Source organism: Equus asinus, chromosome 20 (genome assembly GCF_041296235.1).
Source record: "Equus asinus isolate D_3611 breed Donkey chromosome 20, EquAss-T2T_v2, whole genome shotgun sequence".
Taxonomy (NCBI): domain Eukaryota; kingdom Metazoa; phylum Chordata; class Mammalia; order Perissodactyla; family Equidae; genus Equus; species Equus asinus.
In genome coordinates, this window is record NC_091809.1 from 87,423,372 (window position 1) to 87,437,714 (window position 14,343).

At 34.8% G+C, this 14,343-nt stretch overlaps 1 protein-coding gene across 1 annotated transcript; it reads left to right on the top strand.

Moving 5' to 3' along the window:
* The first annotated feature begins 2,632 nt into the window (after nucleotides 1-2,632).
* Nucleotides 2,633-3,571, top strand: LOC106830359 (olfactory receptor 52E4-like). The gene has a single exon (XM_014839940.3). The coding sequence runs from the start codon at nucleotides 2,633-2,635 to the stop codon at nucleotides 3,569-3,571; it is 939 nt and encodes a 312-aa protein (XP_014695426.3).
* The last annotated feature ends 10,772 nt before the right edge of the window (nucleotides 3,572-14,343 follow it).

The window sequence follows — 14,343 nt, forward strand, 5'->3', positions numbered from 1 at the left end:
TCAGTGAGCATTTCATGGCAATATTGTTGTTTACATAAGTTCAATAAGAATCTGTTCTTGTTGTAAGAACAAAATTGGAAGCATTGGTTAGACTGACAAGGCTTAGACTGGAATATCATATTTGAGTGAGATGTACTTAGACACAGATATAACCAGACAGCTTTAAGAACTAAGGTGGACTTTATGGAACCAATATAGCCCCATGGAAATGTCAGCCTAGTACCTTGCTTAGAGGGTTCCCAGTAGCCTTACCAGGTAAATAAGGAAGGCCCAAGAAACTCAGGATATTTTGGGGACCTCATGAAGAGAAGAATTAACCTAAATCTGTTGGTTTTACAGACAAAACCTGATGTCAAGTCCTTGGCTTTACTTCTTAGACTCGAAGAGCTTTTAAAAGTCTAATCTGAAATTCCTTATGAAAAGTTCCAGCAAAGCAGATTAAAAGATTCTTTATGATCAATTGCTATTCATGCTGCAGTTATGTAAATAATCAAGCACATTTTTTGAAACTTAGACTTAATTTGCAAACAAATCATTCTTACTATGGTTATCTTTGACCAAAATGGGGTTAATTGCAGATAGAAAAAATATGTTTCAGTAGAAACTGAAATAGCTGGCCCAGATGGTCTAGTGGTTAAGATTCAGTGCTCTCACTGGTATGGCCTGGGTTAGTTTCCAGGTCAGGAACCAAACCACTCATGTTTTTGTTGTCATATTGTGGTGGCTGCATGTTGCTATGGTACTTAAATATATGCTATCCATATTTCAAATACCAACAGGGTCATCCCTGGTGGGTGGCTTCAGCAGAACTTCCGAACCACACAGACTAAAAACAAGGACGTGGCTACCCACTTCCAAAAAATTGGCCATGAAAACCATAGGAAAAGGCATGAAGCATTTTTTGATATAGCATTTTCTGAAAAGATGAGAGGATGGCACAAAAGAGTGGACAGAGTTCCACTCTGCTCTACACAGGGTCTCTAGGAGTTGGAATTGACTCAATGACACTAACAACAGAAACTCTAATGCACATTTGTGCATATCAGATTCTAATTGTCTTTGAGGTTTTGTTTTCTACCTGTACTAAATGCTGAATTCTTCTAGTTTCCTCTAATATCTGGCTATAATTCTCTAAAATGACCATTCAATTTTTTCCCTCCCTTCTGACTTGGAAGCATTAAGAATTAAAACTGTCCTTTTTCCTGGGGCTGGCCCCATGGCCGAGTGGATAAGTTCATGTGCTCCACTTCGGCAGCCCAGGGGTTTGCCGGTTTGGATGCTGGGTGCAGACCTAGCACTGCTTATCAAGTCATGCTGAGGTGGCATCCCACTTGGCAGAGTCAGAAGCACCTACAACGAGAATATACAACTATGTACGGGGGGGCTTTGGGGAGAAGAAGTAAGAAAAAAAAAAGATTGCCAACAGATGTTAGCTCAGGTGACAATCTTTAAAAAAACAACTATCCTTTTTCCAAAATTATATGTTAAATTGAGACAACTTGATGTAACCTTTAGAGAAATAAACAGCTCATATATGGACAATTTTCATTCTTGTTACTCTGTGGGCGCTGAGGAAGATCACCAGAGACATTCAGACTATCAACCAGGAAAATCTGTCCAATTGTCACTGCCTCTCTTCACTCCATCTGAAAATGCTTTGAGCCCAGCATTTAGAATTCTCCACTGGCTATCTTCAGAACTCAGAAACTAGAAGTATAGCCTATTCCAATCATTAACCATTACTTTTCTTTTGTTTCCATAGAAATGCTTCTTATTAAAAACCTGATTGTTTCAGCAATATAGGCCTAATTTTGGGAGCCCACCTGCAACATCATCTCCTGAAATGAATTTTAGATGAAGTGACTTATTCTCAGACATGAGAAACCAGTTCAATAAGAATAAGCATCATTCAGCTACTAACTCAATTCTGCTCTCCACAGCCATAAGCTTTTAATATGTGAACCCTTCAGGGTAGCTTCAGATGAAAGAACTGATGTGGTTCAGGGCAAGCCACCCCAAAATATACCACTTTGGCATAATGATTATTTTGAACCAAAGTTGCTTAACAAGTAGTCAATTCCAGAAGGACACTCTGACCCTCTTTTGTCCTCCTGAAAGCAGGAAATAAACCTCCCATGTGAAAGGTACCCTCCAAGTACCAGGAGGTGAAAAGATATCCTCATCACCAGAGAGATAATTCAGGGCCAGGAAGGCTATATAAACAAAACTTGTTTTTTATTTACTAATTTACTACCCCAAGCCAAAGCTTCTTTGTCCTGTCAATTCTTCACAGATTTATTGTTTCTTTGTATGAAAGGTATAAAAGCTTCCTGCTTTGGTCACTTCTTTGAGTCTTATATTTCTGTGAATTCCCTTAGGCACATAATTGAATTAGTTTTTCTCCTGTTAATCTGTCTTATGTCAATTTAATGATTAGGCCAGTCAAAGAACCTAGGAAGGAAGAAAGATAGTTTTCCACCCCCAAATCCTCCTATTCCCTTCCATTATGTTCTTAAGAGTTTAGTTGGTATGCCACTATATACAGTGATATCCAACCACCATATATTCCCTTTTGTCTCCCCAGAAATACTGAAGAACTACTGTGGAGTATTTTCCAAGAGTTCTCAGAAGGATGTCCTCTAACAATGACACTGCCTCATATCCCTCTGTCTTCCTTCTGCTGGGTATACCTGGTATGGAGGCTTTCCATATCTGGATTGCATTCCCTTTCTTTGCTGTTTATCTGATTGCACTTGTGGGGAATGTCACAATCCTATTTGTGATCAAGACCGAGGAGAGTCTTCACCAACCCATGTTCTACTTTCTGGCTCTCCTCTCCTTTATTGATCTGGGCCTCTCCACTTCTACCATCCCCAAGATGCTGGCCATTTTCTGGTTCAACCTTAGGAAGATAAGCTTTGAATGCTGCCTCATCCAAATGTTCTTTATCCATAGCTACACTGGTATGGAATCTGATGTACTACTGGCCATGGCAATTGACCGCTTTGTTGCCATCTGTTACCCACTGAGATATAATACTATTCTCACCAACAAAGTGGTAGCTATTATGGCCATTGTTATAGTGGGGAAGCCAATGCTCCTTGCCATCCCCTTCTGCCCTCTTCTCAAACGATTGCCTTTCTGTGGACACTACATTATCCCTCATACTTACTGTGAGCATATGGGAATTGCTCATCTTGCTTGTGCTAGCATAAGTGTCAATATCATCTATGGCTTATTTACTATTGCTACCCTGATATTGGACTTGATCCTTATTGCCCTCTCTTACATTCAGATTCTACGAGCTGTTTTCTGCCTTCCTTCCAGGGATGCCAGACTCAAAACACTTAGCACATGTGGTTCACATGTCTGTGTCATCTTAGCCTTTTACACACCAGCATTTTTCTCCTTTATGACTCATCGGTTTGGTAGAAATGTTCCACGTTACATTCACATACTCCTGGCCAATCTGTATGTGGTTGTTCCTCCTTGTTTAAATCCAGTCATTTATGGGGTCAGGACAAAGCAAATTCATAATCAAATTGTAAAAATATTTGTAAAGAAAGAGTGACCCAAATGTATTCAGAAATTGATAAATTCTTTCAGGCTAACCTTCACCTTTTTTTTTTTTTAACTTTCAATTTTTATTCCTCCCAGTGTACCCAAAATTGCGACAATGTAAAAGCCACTCAGGCATTACTTCAAACTTTATTGGAGTCTTCTAAACTCACATTCATTGGTTCCTTTATGTAATTTAACTTTCAATTGATTATACTGCTTTTTCTCCTGGAAGATGAGGGAAGATTGTGAGGCCATGTAGAAGATGTAATGAGATTTTTGAATGTGTGGGAACAATGATGTTCTTGATGTTAACAGTAAACTTTATGTACATGTTTGATAAAAAGGCAGATTCTGGTGGCATGCAATTTTTTAGGTTTTGACCCATGCATGAATTTTAGCAATTTGTCCCTCAGCTACTTATTTTTCTACCAACATTACTTTCACATAGGTGATTTCTTAATTTCATTCAGAAAGTTATTGAAATTTGCATATTATTTATCTCATGATTTTGTCTCTAAAAGAGTCAAACTCATTTTATATTGCCAGCTCTACAATGAGACCAAAATCAGAAAAATACATGAAAATAATATTAGTTATCAAATTCCTTCATAAACTCAGTTGCAAATATTAACAAAAATAATGTAAATTGTCTTCAATGATAAATAACATGATGCTATATCATGACCAAGTAACACTTATCTCAGAAACCCAAAAGTAATTTTTGCCTCTGAAGATGGATTTTACCATACTTTCAAACAAAAGAAAACCCATATGGGCATCTTAATAAGTGAAGAAAAACCATTTGACAAAACCCATCGTGAACTTCTGAAGAAAATTTCAGGAAACTAAGAAGAGAAGGGAACTTCCCCAACCAGCTAGTGGAAACATATAAAAAACCTGATAGATGACATAAAACTTAATGACGCAAGACTGAATGTTTTCTCTCTACTATCAGAAAAAAAGCAAGACTGTCTGCTCCTATATCACATCTATTCATTTTTGTACTCGAGGTTCTGGCCAAGGTATTAGGGTAAATAAAAGGAACTGAAAATCATTGATATTGGAAGGAAAATTACACTTCATTTGCTGATGACATGATTTTTCTATGTATAAAAACCTTATGTAACCCACTAAAAGCTACTAAGCTAATATGTGAGTTAGCAAGTTTACAGATTACGGGGTGACTATACAAACGGTTGGATTTCTTATACTAATGGCATTCCATTAGAAAATGAAATAAAAATATTATTTAAAATAGCTTTAAACAAAACATTTGGTAACATATTTTACAAAAAAATAAAAGACTTGCATGGAGAAAACTAAAAATCATTGCTGAGAGAAATTGAAGAATACTTGCATAAATGGAGAGATATACAATTGCCATTTTTTCAAAGTCTTGATACTGTCAATATACCTACTTTCTTCTAGTTGATATATAAATTTAATCACATTACAATCAAATTTCCCGCAGGCATTTTTTTTTGGTAGAAATTTAAAAGTTGATTCTAAATTTAGATGGAAATATAAGGTAACTAGAATAACCAAAACAACTTTTAAAAAATATAACAGAGTTGGAGGACTTACATTAGTAAAGACAATGTGGTAGTGGTATGAAAATATGCAAATTGATCGATATACTAGGATAGGAAGCCCAAAAGTAGACTCACACATATATAGTTAGTTGTTAAGAAATTCTTAAGGGAATTCAATGTAGAATGCATGGATTTGGAACAATTGGATAATCCCATGCAAAATCATGCATTTCAATCTACACTTCATATCCTATAAAAAAATTAAGTTAAAATGCACGGTAAACCTAAATGTACAACCTAAAGCTGTAAAACTAGGAGGAACAATATTAGAAGATAAATAACCAGATATATTTTTAAAATTAAATGCGCAAAATTTCATAAAACTTAAGGGCTTCTGCTCTTCCAAAGCACAATTAAGAGAATGAAAACACAAGTTTCAGAATAAGAAAATATTGCAAATTAAACATCTGGTAATGGACGTTCATAAGCAATTTTTAAAATTAGATAAAAAAAGAAACTAACCATCCAATAGAAATGTGCAAAATATTTTAATGAAGTTTTTACCAAAAGATGTGCACACAAAGAAAATGAGTACATGAAACATTTTCAATGTCATTAATAATTAGGAAATGTAAAGTAAAATCTCAAGGACAGAAAAAAACACCCTATTATGATATCCAAAAGTTAAAAAAAGAGTTGGGGTGGGGGTTGGGGACAAAGGGTGAAGGGGTGCACCTACAACACGACTGCCAAACAATAATGTACAACTGAAATTTCACAAGATTGTAACTTATCATTAACTCAAAAAAATTTTAAAAAAAGGAAAACAAAAACAAACAAACAAACAAAAAAGTTAAAAAAAGAAAAAACATTACAGTTGGTGAGGATGTGGAGCAACTGGTATTATCAAACATTGCTACTGTGAAATGTAAATGTACAGTCATTTTGGAAAAGAAAATGACAATTTTTTAGCTCTAAATTCATGCCTGCATATACCAAAGCTGTTTCACTCTGTGGTACTTTTTATTTTTATTTTTTTCCTTGAGGAAGGTTAGCCCTGAGCTAACATCCACCACCAATCCTCCTCTTTTTGCTGAGGAGGATTGGTCTTGAGCTAACATCTGTGTCCATCATCCTCTACTTTATATGTGTGACACCTGCCACAGCATGGTTTGATAAACCATGTGTCGGTCCACATCTGGGATCTGAACCAGTTAACTCCAGGACACCGAAGTGGAGCATGTGAACCTAACCGCTACACCACTGGGCCAGCCGTTTAAAGAGTATTTTTATACAGAAGATTTAGGTTCACAGCCAAATTAAGAGGAAGGAACAGAGATTTCCCATATACCCTCCAAGCCCACGCATATGTAGCCTCCCCCATTATCAACATCCCCTACCAGAGTGGCATATTTGTTACAATTGGTGAACCTACATTGACACATCAACATCACCTAATGTCATTTTTTAATCTTAGTGTTCACTCTTGGAGTTGTACATTCCATGGATTTGGACAAATGTAAATTGACATGTATCCTTCAAAAGTGTATCATACAGACTATTTTCCCTGCCCTAAAAATCCTCCCTGAACTCCACCTCAATCCCTGGCCACCACTAATACGTTTATTGGCTTTATAGTTTTCCAGAACATCAGATAGTTGGAATCACATTGTATGTAGACTTTTCAGATAAGCTTCTTTCACTTGGTAGTATGCTTCTAAGCTTCCTCCACGTCTTTTCAGGGCTTGATAGCTCATTTCTTTTTGGTGCTGAAGAACATTCCACTGTCTGGATGTATCACAGTCTATTTAGCCATTCACTTACTCAAGGACATTTTGGTTGCTTCCCAGTTTGGGCAATTATTAATAAAGCTGCTATAAATATCCATATGTAGTTTTGTGTGGATATAACTTTTCAGCTTTTTTGGGTAAATACAAAAGAGCATGATGCTGGGTTGTATGGTAAGAGTATATTTAGTTTTGTACAAAATCACCAACTGTTTTCCAAAGTGGCTGTATAATTTTGTATTTCCACCAGCAACGAGTGAGAACTCTTATTACTCCACATCCTCACCAGCATTTGGTGTTGTCAGTGTTCCAGATTTTGGCCATTCTAATAGGTGTGTAGTGGTATCACATTATTGCTTTAATTTGCATCTTCCTGATGACATATGATGTGGAGTATCTTTACATATCCTCATTTGTGATCTGTATATCTTCTTTGGTAAGATGTCTGTTAAGACCTTTGGCCCATTTTTAAATCAGGTTTTTTGTTTTCTTATTGTTGAGTTTTAAGAGTTCTTTGTATATTTTGGATAACAGTCCTTTATCAGATATGCATTTTGCTAATATTTTCTCCCTGTCTGTAGATCATCTCCCAATTTTCTTGATGTTGTCTTTTACAGAGCAAAAGTTTTTAATTTTAACGAAGCCATGCTTATCAATTATTTCTATTATGATTGCACCTTTGGTGTTGTATCTAAAAGTTATCACCATACTCAAAACCAGCTAGGATTTCTCCTATATTATATGCTAGGAGTTTTATAGTTTTGTATTTTCTATTTAGATCAATGATCTGTTTTGAAATAATTTTTGTGAAGGACATGAGACCTATCTTGAGATTCTGTTTTTTTTGCAGGCAGATGTCCAATTATTCTAGCACCACGTGTTGAAAAGACCATCTTTGCTCCATTGTCTTGCCTTTGCTCCTCTGTCAAATATCATTGACTATATTTACATGGGTCTATTTCTGGGATCTCATCTGTTTCCCTAATCTATTAGTCTATTCTTTTGCCAATACCATACTGTCTTAATCACTGTAGATTTATAGTATGCCTTGAAGTCTGGTTCTCCAACTTCATTCTTCTTCCCAATATTGTGTTGACTATTCAAGGTATTTTTACTCTCCAAATATAGGCATATCTGGTTTTATTGTGTTTCACCTTATTGCACTTTGCAGACACTGCATTTATCACAAGACCCTCCACCAGAAAAAACATTACAACCCGCTGATGGCTGAGATGATGGTTAGCATTTTTTAGCAAAAAAATATTTTTTTTAAATTAAGATATATACATTGTTTTTTTAGCCGAACGCTATCACATACTTAATAGACTACAGCATAGTGTAAGCATACTTTTTATATGAACTGAGAAAACAAAAATTTGTGTTACTCTTTCATTGCAATATTCACTTTATTGAAGTGGTCTGGATCCAAACCCACAGTATCTTCAAGGCCTGCCTGTAAACTGTAAAATCAGTTTTTCAATATCCACAAATAATTTGCTGAGCTTTTGATTGGAATTTTATTGAATTTGATGAATTGGGAAGAACAGACATCTTGACAATAATGTCTTTCTAGCCATGAACATGTGATATTTCTCTATTTGTTTTTTACTTCCATATTTTTCTTCAGAGTTTTGAGTTTTCCTTGTATAGATATTGTATCATATTTTTAAAGATTTATATTTAAGTGTTTATTTTAGGGGCTAATTCAAATTGTATTGTGTTTTTTATTTAAAATTCCACTTTTTCATTGTTATATAGGGAAAAAACTGACTTGTGTATATTAACCTTACCTTCTGTAACCTTGCTATAACCACTTATTACTCCTAGGTAATTTTACCTGTGATAAAAGTAGGTCAATGTTCACACAAAATCTTGTACACAAGTATTCACAACTGCATTATTCACAATATCCAAAAACAGAGAGCAATTCAAATACCTATCAACAACGACTTGGTAGACAAATTCAAGCACATCCATATAATATAATACTATTCAGTGTTCTAAAGGAATAAACTGAGGATATATGCCACATATGGATAAACCTTAAAACAACCATGCTTAGTGAAAGAAGCATATGCCCAGAGGAAAAGAAGCATACTATCTATCTGACTACATCTATATAAAATGCAAAAAAAAAATCAACTTAATCTATAGAAATAAGCAGTCATTGCTGGGAAGGCAGGATGGGTTTCAGGGAAGGACAATGGGTGTATATTTCACCCGCACATGTGGAAATTTGAGGGGATAAAAGATATGTTCATTCTCTTTATTATGATATTTGCTTCATAGTTGAATACATACAGCAAAATATATTAAATTGTACACTCTAAATGTGTTCACTTTGTTGTATGTTAAACATCAATAAAGTTGTAAAAATTTTTTCTTACATCCCCAATGACTGCCATTCTTACTCATAATATTGGCGTTACCTGTCTACTCCACATGTTGGGTACCTGAGGTATCCTTGAACTTTTGCTCTTATTATTCTCTCTTTTGCTCATTATTCTCAAACTATATTAACTTCCTCATTTCTTTCATATTTCATGGACAGTGAAAAATTCAAGGCTTTTGCCTTCCTATTTCCACAGCCAAAAATACTCTTTTATCAGAGATTGCCTTGTTGAATCCTTCCTTGTCTTCAAACATTCTCTCACATACTATCTGCTAAGCAATACTTTTCCTGACAACTCTCAATGTAAATATGCTTTCCACTAAAGACACAGCAGCCTCTCATTCCCTTTCCTTTGTTTTTTTCAATAACACTTATCTCTAACTGTTATACTATATTTAGGTTTGAAACTTTTTATGAATAAGATAGTCCAGCGTGGCTAAGACACAATGAGTCTACTACAACTAATTTCTACCATAGGTTAAAACTAAAATCTGGTCAAAATACAAAACAGTAACTTCAGAATTCTATAAAGTTAGAAAATTAGGCAAATTGAAACAGGGAATCAAAATTTTAAGAAGTGACTTGTATCATGCAGTATCTAAAAAAAAAATAATTTCGCTTATATTCTTTCCGTCCATTGATTAGAGACCAAGCACCCAGCAGTGTTATAATGGGTTATAGAGGAAACAACAAAAAAAGTAAGATATACTCATCTCTTTCTGGCTAGGGAATCAGGAGAAAGGTCTCTGTGAGCCAGAGAGCAAGAGGAGGGTTCCTCCATGTCTCTCTTGTTTTTCAACTACACCTGATTGAATGTTCTCTTCAAGTCACAGGACAACACAAGTATTTAAAACTTCAAGAGTTAATTCTTTCTGGCCAGTTAGTTAATTCATTAATTCTTCCTTTCTTTTTCTTTCTTCCTTTTCTGTTTGTTTTCTTTTTCTTTCTTTCATTCTTTTTCTTTCTTTCTTTTCTTCCTTGCTTCCTTCCTTCTTTTCTCCCTTTTTCCCTTTCTTTCTTTCTCTTTCTCCTACTTGATGCTTCCCCTAGGAAATTTCAGATGACATGGTGACATGTGCAGCTAAAATTCTGCCAGAATCCCTGTCTTACTGATCATGATGATGTGAGAGGTGGCTCCTGATAACCAGAGACTATAAGAATCCTAAAGAGGAGAGAGCTGAATAAGTGTATCCTTTTGTTCTATATATCAACTGACATAGATCATGAACTTACTCCTGAGCTGCACATGCATAGGACAGACCCAACAAAGCACAGCAAAGGCATTGACAGCTGAACCACAAAAGGAACCATCTCCAAATCTCAGACCGAGTGACACAAACATTGAACACACTCAAATCATCCATTATAACCACCACAGAAGGTGAGACAGAACCTGTAGCCTGAATCTGAGCAAACTGACTGCCTAGTCAAAGAAAACAAAAGAAAGGAAAACAAAATCAACCTCTTATAAAGGATTTAACAAGATTCATATTAAAAATGTCTAGGATAAAATTTTTAAAAAGTTATTCAACTTCTGAAGAAAATAGAAATATGTGACTATCACGGGAAAGGATGATCAATATATTTCAAACCAAGATCACTCAAATGTTGGAATTATCATATAAAGATTTTAAAGTAGTTATTACAAGTCCATGACTTCAAGATAAACAATCTTAAAATGTGTGAGAGATAGAAGCCTTCAGCAGAAAAATAGAAAGTATAAAAAAAAGAACAAGGTCATAATTTTAGAACTGAAAATCTTAACATCTGAAATTAGTCAGATGAGCTCAATAGCAGAATGAAGATGACAGAGGAAAAAGTGAACTTGGAAATAGATTAGTAAAAGTTATATGGCGTGAAGAACACAGAAAAATAATTAAAAGAGCCTCAGGGAATTTTAAGGCATATAAAAATCTCTGATATTGGGATCCCAAAAGGAGAGGAAAAAATAATGGCGCAGAGAAATATATTTAATGAAATAATGAGAAGGCATTCTCAAATTTGGTAAAAGCCACAAATTTACAGATTTTAAAAAACTCCATGGTCTATAAACAGAGAAACTTAAAGAAAACTATACCTAGAATTATCATATCAAACTGATGAAAGCCAAAGATAAAGAAAATTTATTGAAAAGAGTCAAAAAATTATGTCACATTATATACAGGGGAACAACAATTTGAAAGACTGTAATTTCTCATAAAAAAGCTTAAAGGCCAGAAGACAGTGGAACAATATTTTTAAAGTGCTGAAATTTACATAAAATAAAATCTTAGACTTCCACATACAGAGAAAATATATTTCAGGAATGCAGGTAAAACAAAGGCATTATTAGATGAGGAAAATATGAGAGAATCTATTACCAGCAGACCTTCTTAAAATGAAATCCTAAAAGGGGTTATGGTTGAAGAGAAATTATACAAGTGACAAAATTGGAAGATCAGTAGTAAAGGAAGACCAATAGAAATTATAATTGTATGATTAAAGAGAAGGAATTCATTTTTTTCCCATTTACTTAAAATATTAAACTCTTGAAATTAAGTATCATAACAGAGGCTTTGTGGGGTTTTCATGGATGCAGATGTACATATGACAACTGCAACATAAAGGAGAACGTGAAGAATCCTATAATGATAAGGTTCTTACATTTCACTCGAAGTGGTAAAATATTAACTTTAAGTAGATTGTGAAAGGTTAGTCATGTATATTGTAATCTCTAGATCAATGGTTTTCTGTCAGGGGCCACTTCACTCCCAATAAGACAGTCTTGGTTGTTATTGGTATCCAGTAAGCATAGACCAGTGATGCTGCAGTGCGCAGGCCAACTCTCGAACTAAGTATTATCTAGCAGAAACCAGTAATAGTGCCAAAGTTGGGAAACCATGCTCTAGAGCAATCCCTAAAAATATAAAATAGATGTGGCCGAAAGCCAATAGATAAATTAAAATTCAATACCAAAAAAACGATTCGAATCCAAAAGTAGGTGATGGGGATGGGGGAGAGGAAGAAGCGCAACACAGATGAAACTTAACAGAAAGCAAACATCAACATGGTTGACTTAAATGCAATCATATCACCAATTATGTTAAATGGAGATGATGTAAATATATCAGTTAAACTAGAGATCGTGAGATCAGATAAAAAAGCAAAATTCAACTGTATCGTGTGTACAAAAATCTACTTTAAATATAAATAAATAGATAAGTTAAAAAGATGGAAAACATATCTCATGCAAACAGTATTTAAAAGAACCTGAAGTGGTCATATTAGTTTAAGACAAAGTAGAATTCAGAAGAAGGAATATTGTCACAGATAAAGATGGACATTATGTAACAATAAGAGAACCAATTCTCCGAGAAGACGTAACCGTACTAAACGCATATGCATTTTAGTGCTGATCTTCAAATTACGTGAAGGAAAACTGATGGACTTGAAAGGAAATACAACTGTCCCACTTATCCGCGGTGTCACTGATCTCAGGAAAGCAAAACTGCGAATAATGAGGAAAGCAAAACTGCGGATAAGGGGGACTACTGTATAGCCAAAGCCGTAATTATATTCTGAGAACTGAAGATTCCTTTTTCAGTACCTAAAAGAACTAGTAGAGAGAAAATTAACCATCAAAAGGTGTGGATGCAGCCAAAAAAGGGACTAGATTAAAATTTTTAACATTAAATACTACTAGGAAAGGCTATATGATAATGTGTATGTTACTTTTATTTACCATTTTTCTTTATTGGCTATAAACTCCACTAAGGAAAATAACTTGCTTCTTTTGTTTACTGTCATATTTTTTAGGCTCAGATAAGTGCCTATCATGTAATAGATGCTTACTAAATACTTATTGAGTGAATAGAGGTAAAAAATCAGGCATCATTTTATTTTACTTATTTCAGGAATAGCAGTTCTAATTCTTTGAAATTTTCCACACTCAATGTTTGCACCAGCAGTATAAATAATTCCCCTTACAATCCATCTTTATTCTCAACGGAGGTCCTAAAATGCACCCTCCTCATCTGTTGTAAGTTGCAAGTCAAATGATTTACAAGGCATTTTTCTCTTCTGCCAACTTCTCATCAACTTTCCCTTATGGCTGATAATGAGAGTGCAAATTAACCAAACTCTAATTGTCATTTGGATTATCTATTGTTAAATTCTTCCAGTTAAAAAAAAACTACTGTCAGAAGTGTGTTATTACTTGGTTACTCTTGAAAGATAAACTAACAAACATGTTTCCTGAAGACACTGAGAAAATACATACACAGGGAAGGAATGATACTGAAATAGCCTTACCTTTATCAAGTGCTTAAATATGCTAGAAAAAGTGCTAAACACTTTGTAATTATTAACTTATGACATAGTATTATTAAATGTGTTTTACAGATGTTCAGATAGGTTAAATTGCATATAACTCCCACTTTCAGAGGTAGTTAGTAGAAGAACTGAGATTCTAATTCTTGGTCTCACTGATGCTAGAATCCTAGAAATGATCTGTGATATTTTAATTAATAATATGTAGAATAAAATTTCCCATATACTATTTGGCAAGTAAAATGTTATCTTATATTGGGTTCTGCCTGGTGGCATAGTGGCTAAGTTCACACACTCTGCTTCAGTGGCCTGGGGTTTGCCAGTTAGGATCCTGGGCACAGACCTACTCACGACTTATCAAACCATGCTGTGGTGGCATCCCACATATAAAACAGAGGAATAAGGGCACGGATGTTACCTCAGGGCTAATCTTCCTACAAAAAGAAGTTATATTTATTGATTTATTGTTGTTGTTATTTTAATATTGCCTTTAAAATGCAAGCCTGAGATTTCCATTTCCAAATGGACATAAAGGACCAAAAAACAATGTCAAGCAGAGTGATTAAATTCCCAGTTGCTCTTTACTTGATAGCCTTGGAAAGAATCTGTGAAATTAGCACTGACAATCATTGACAACCAAGGAAGGAAAAGTTATACTAGACAGGAGTCAAAACAGGAAGTATAATGAATCATTTATCCCTTTTTCTACTACATTTGTCATTAGTCTTTTAGTCTTTTCTGATAAATCTCCAGTTACAGACTT

Excerpts from the sequence above, each read along its gene's own strand:
- LOC106830359 (XM_014839940.3), top strand. The coding sequence starts at position 2,633 with ATGTCCTCTAACAATGACACTGCCTCATATCCCTCTGTCTTCCTTCTG.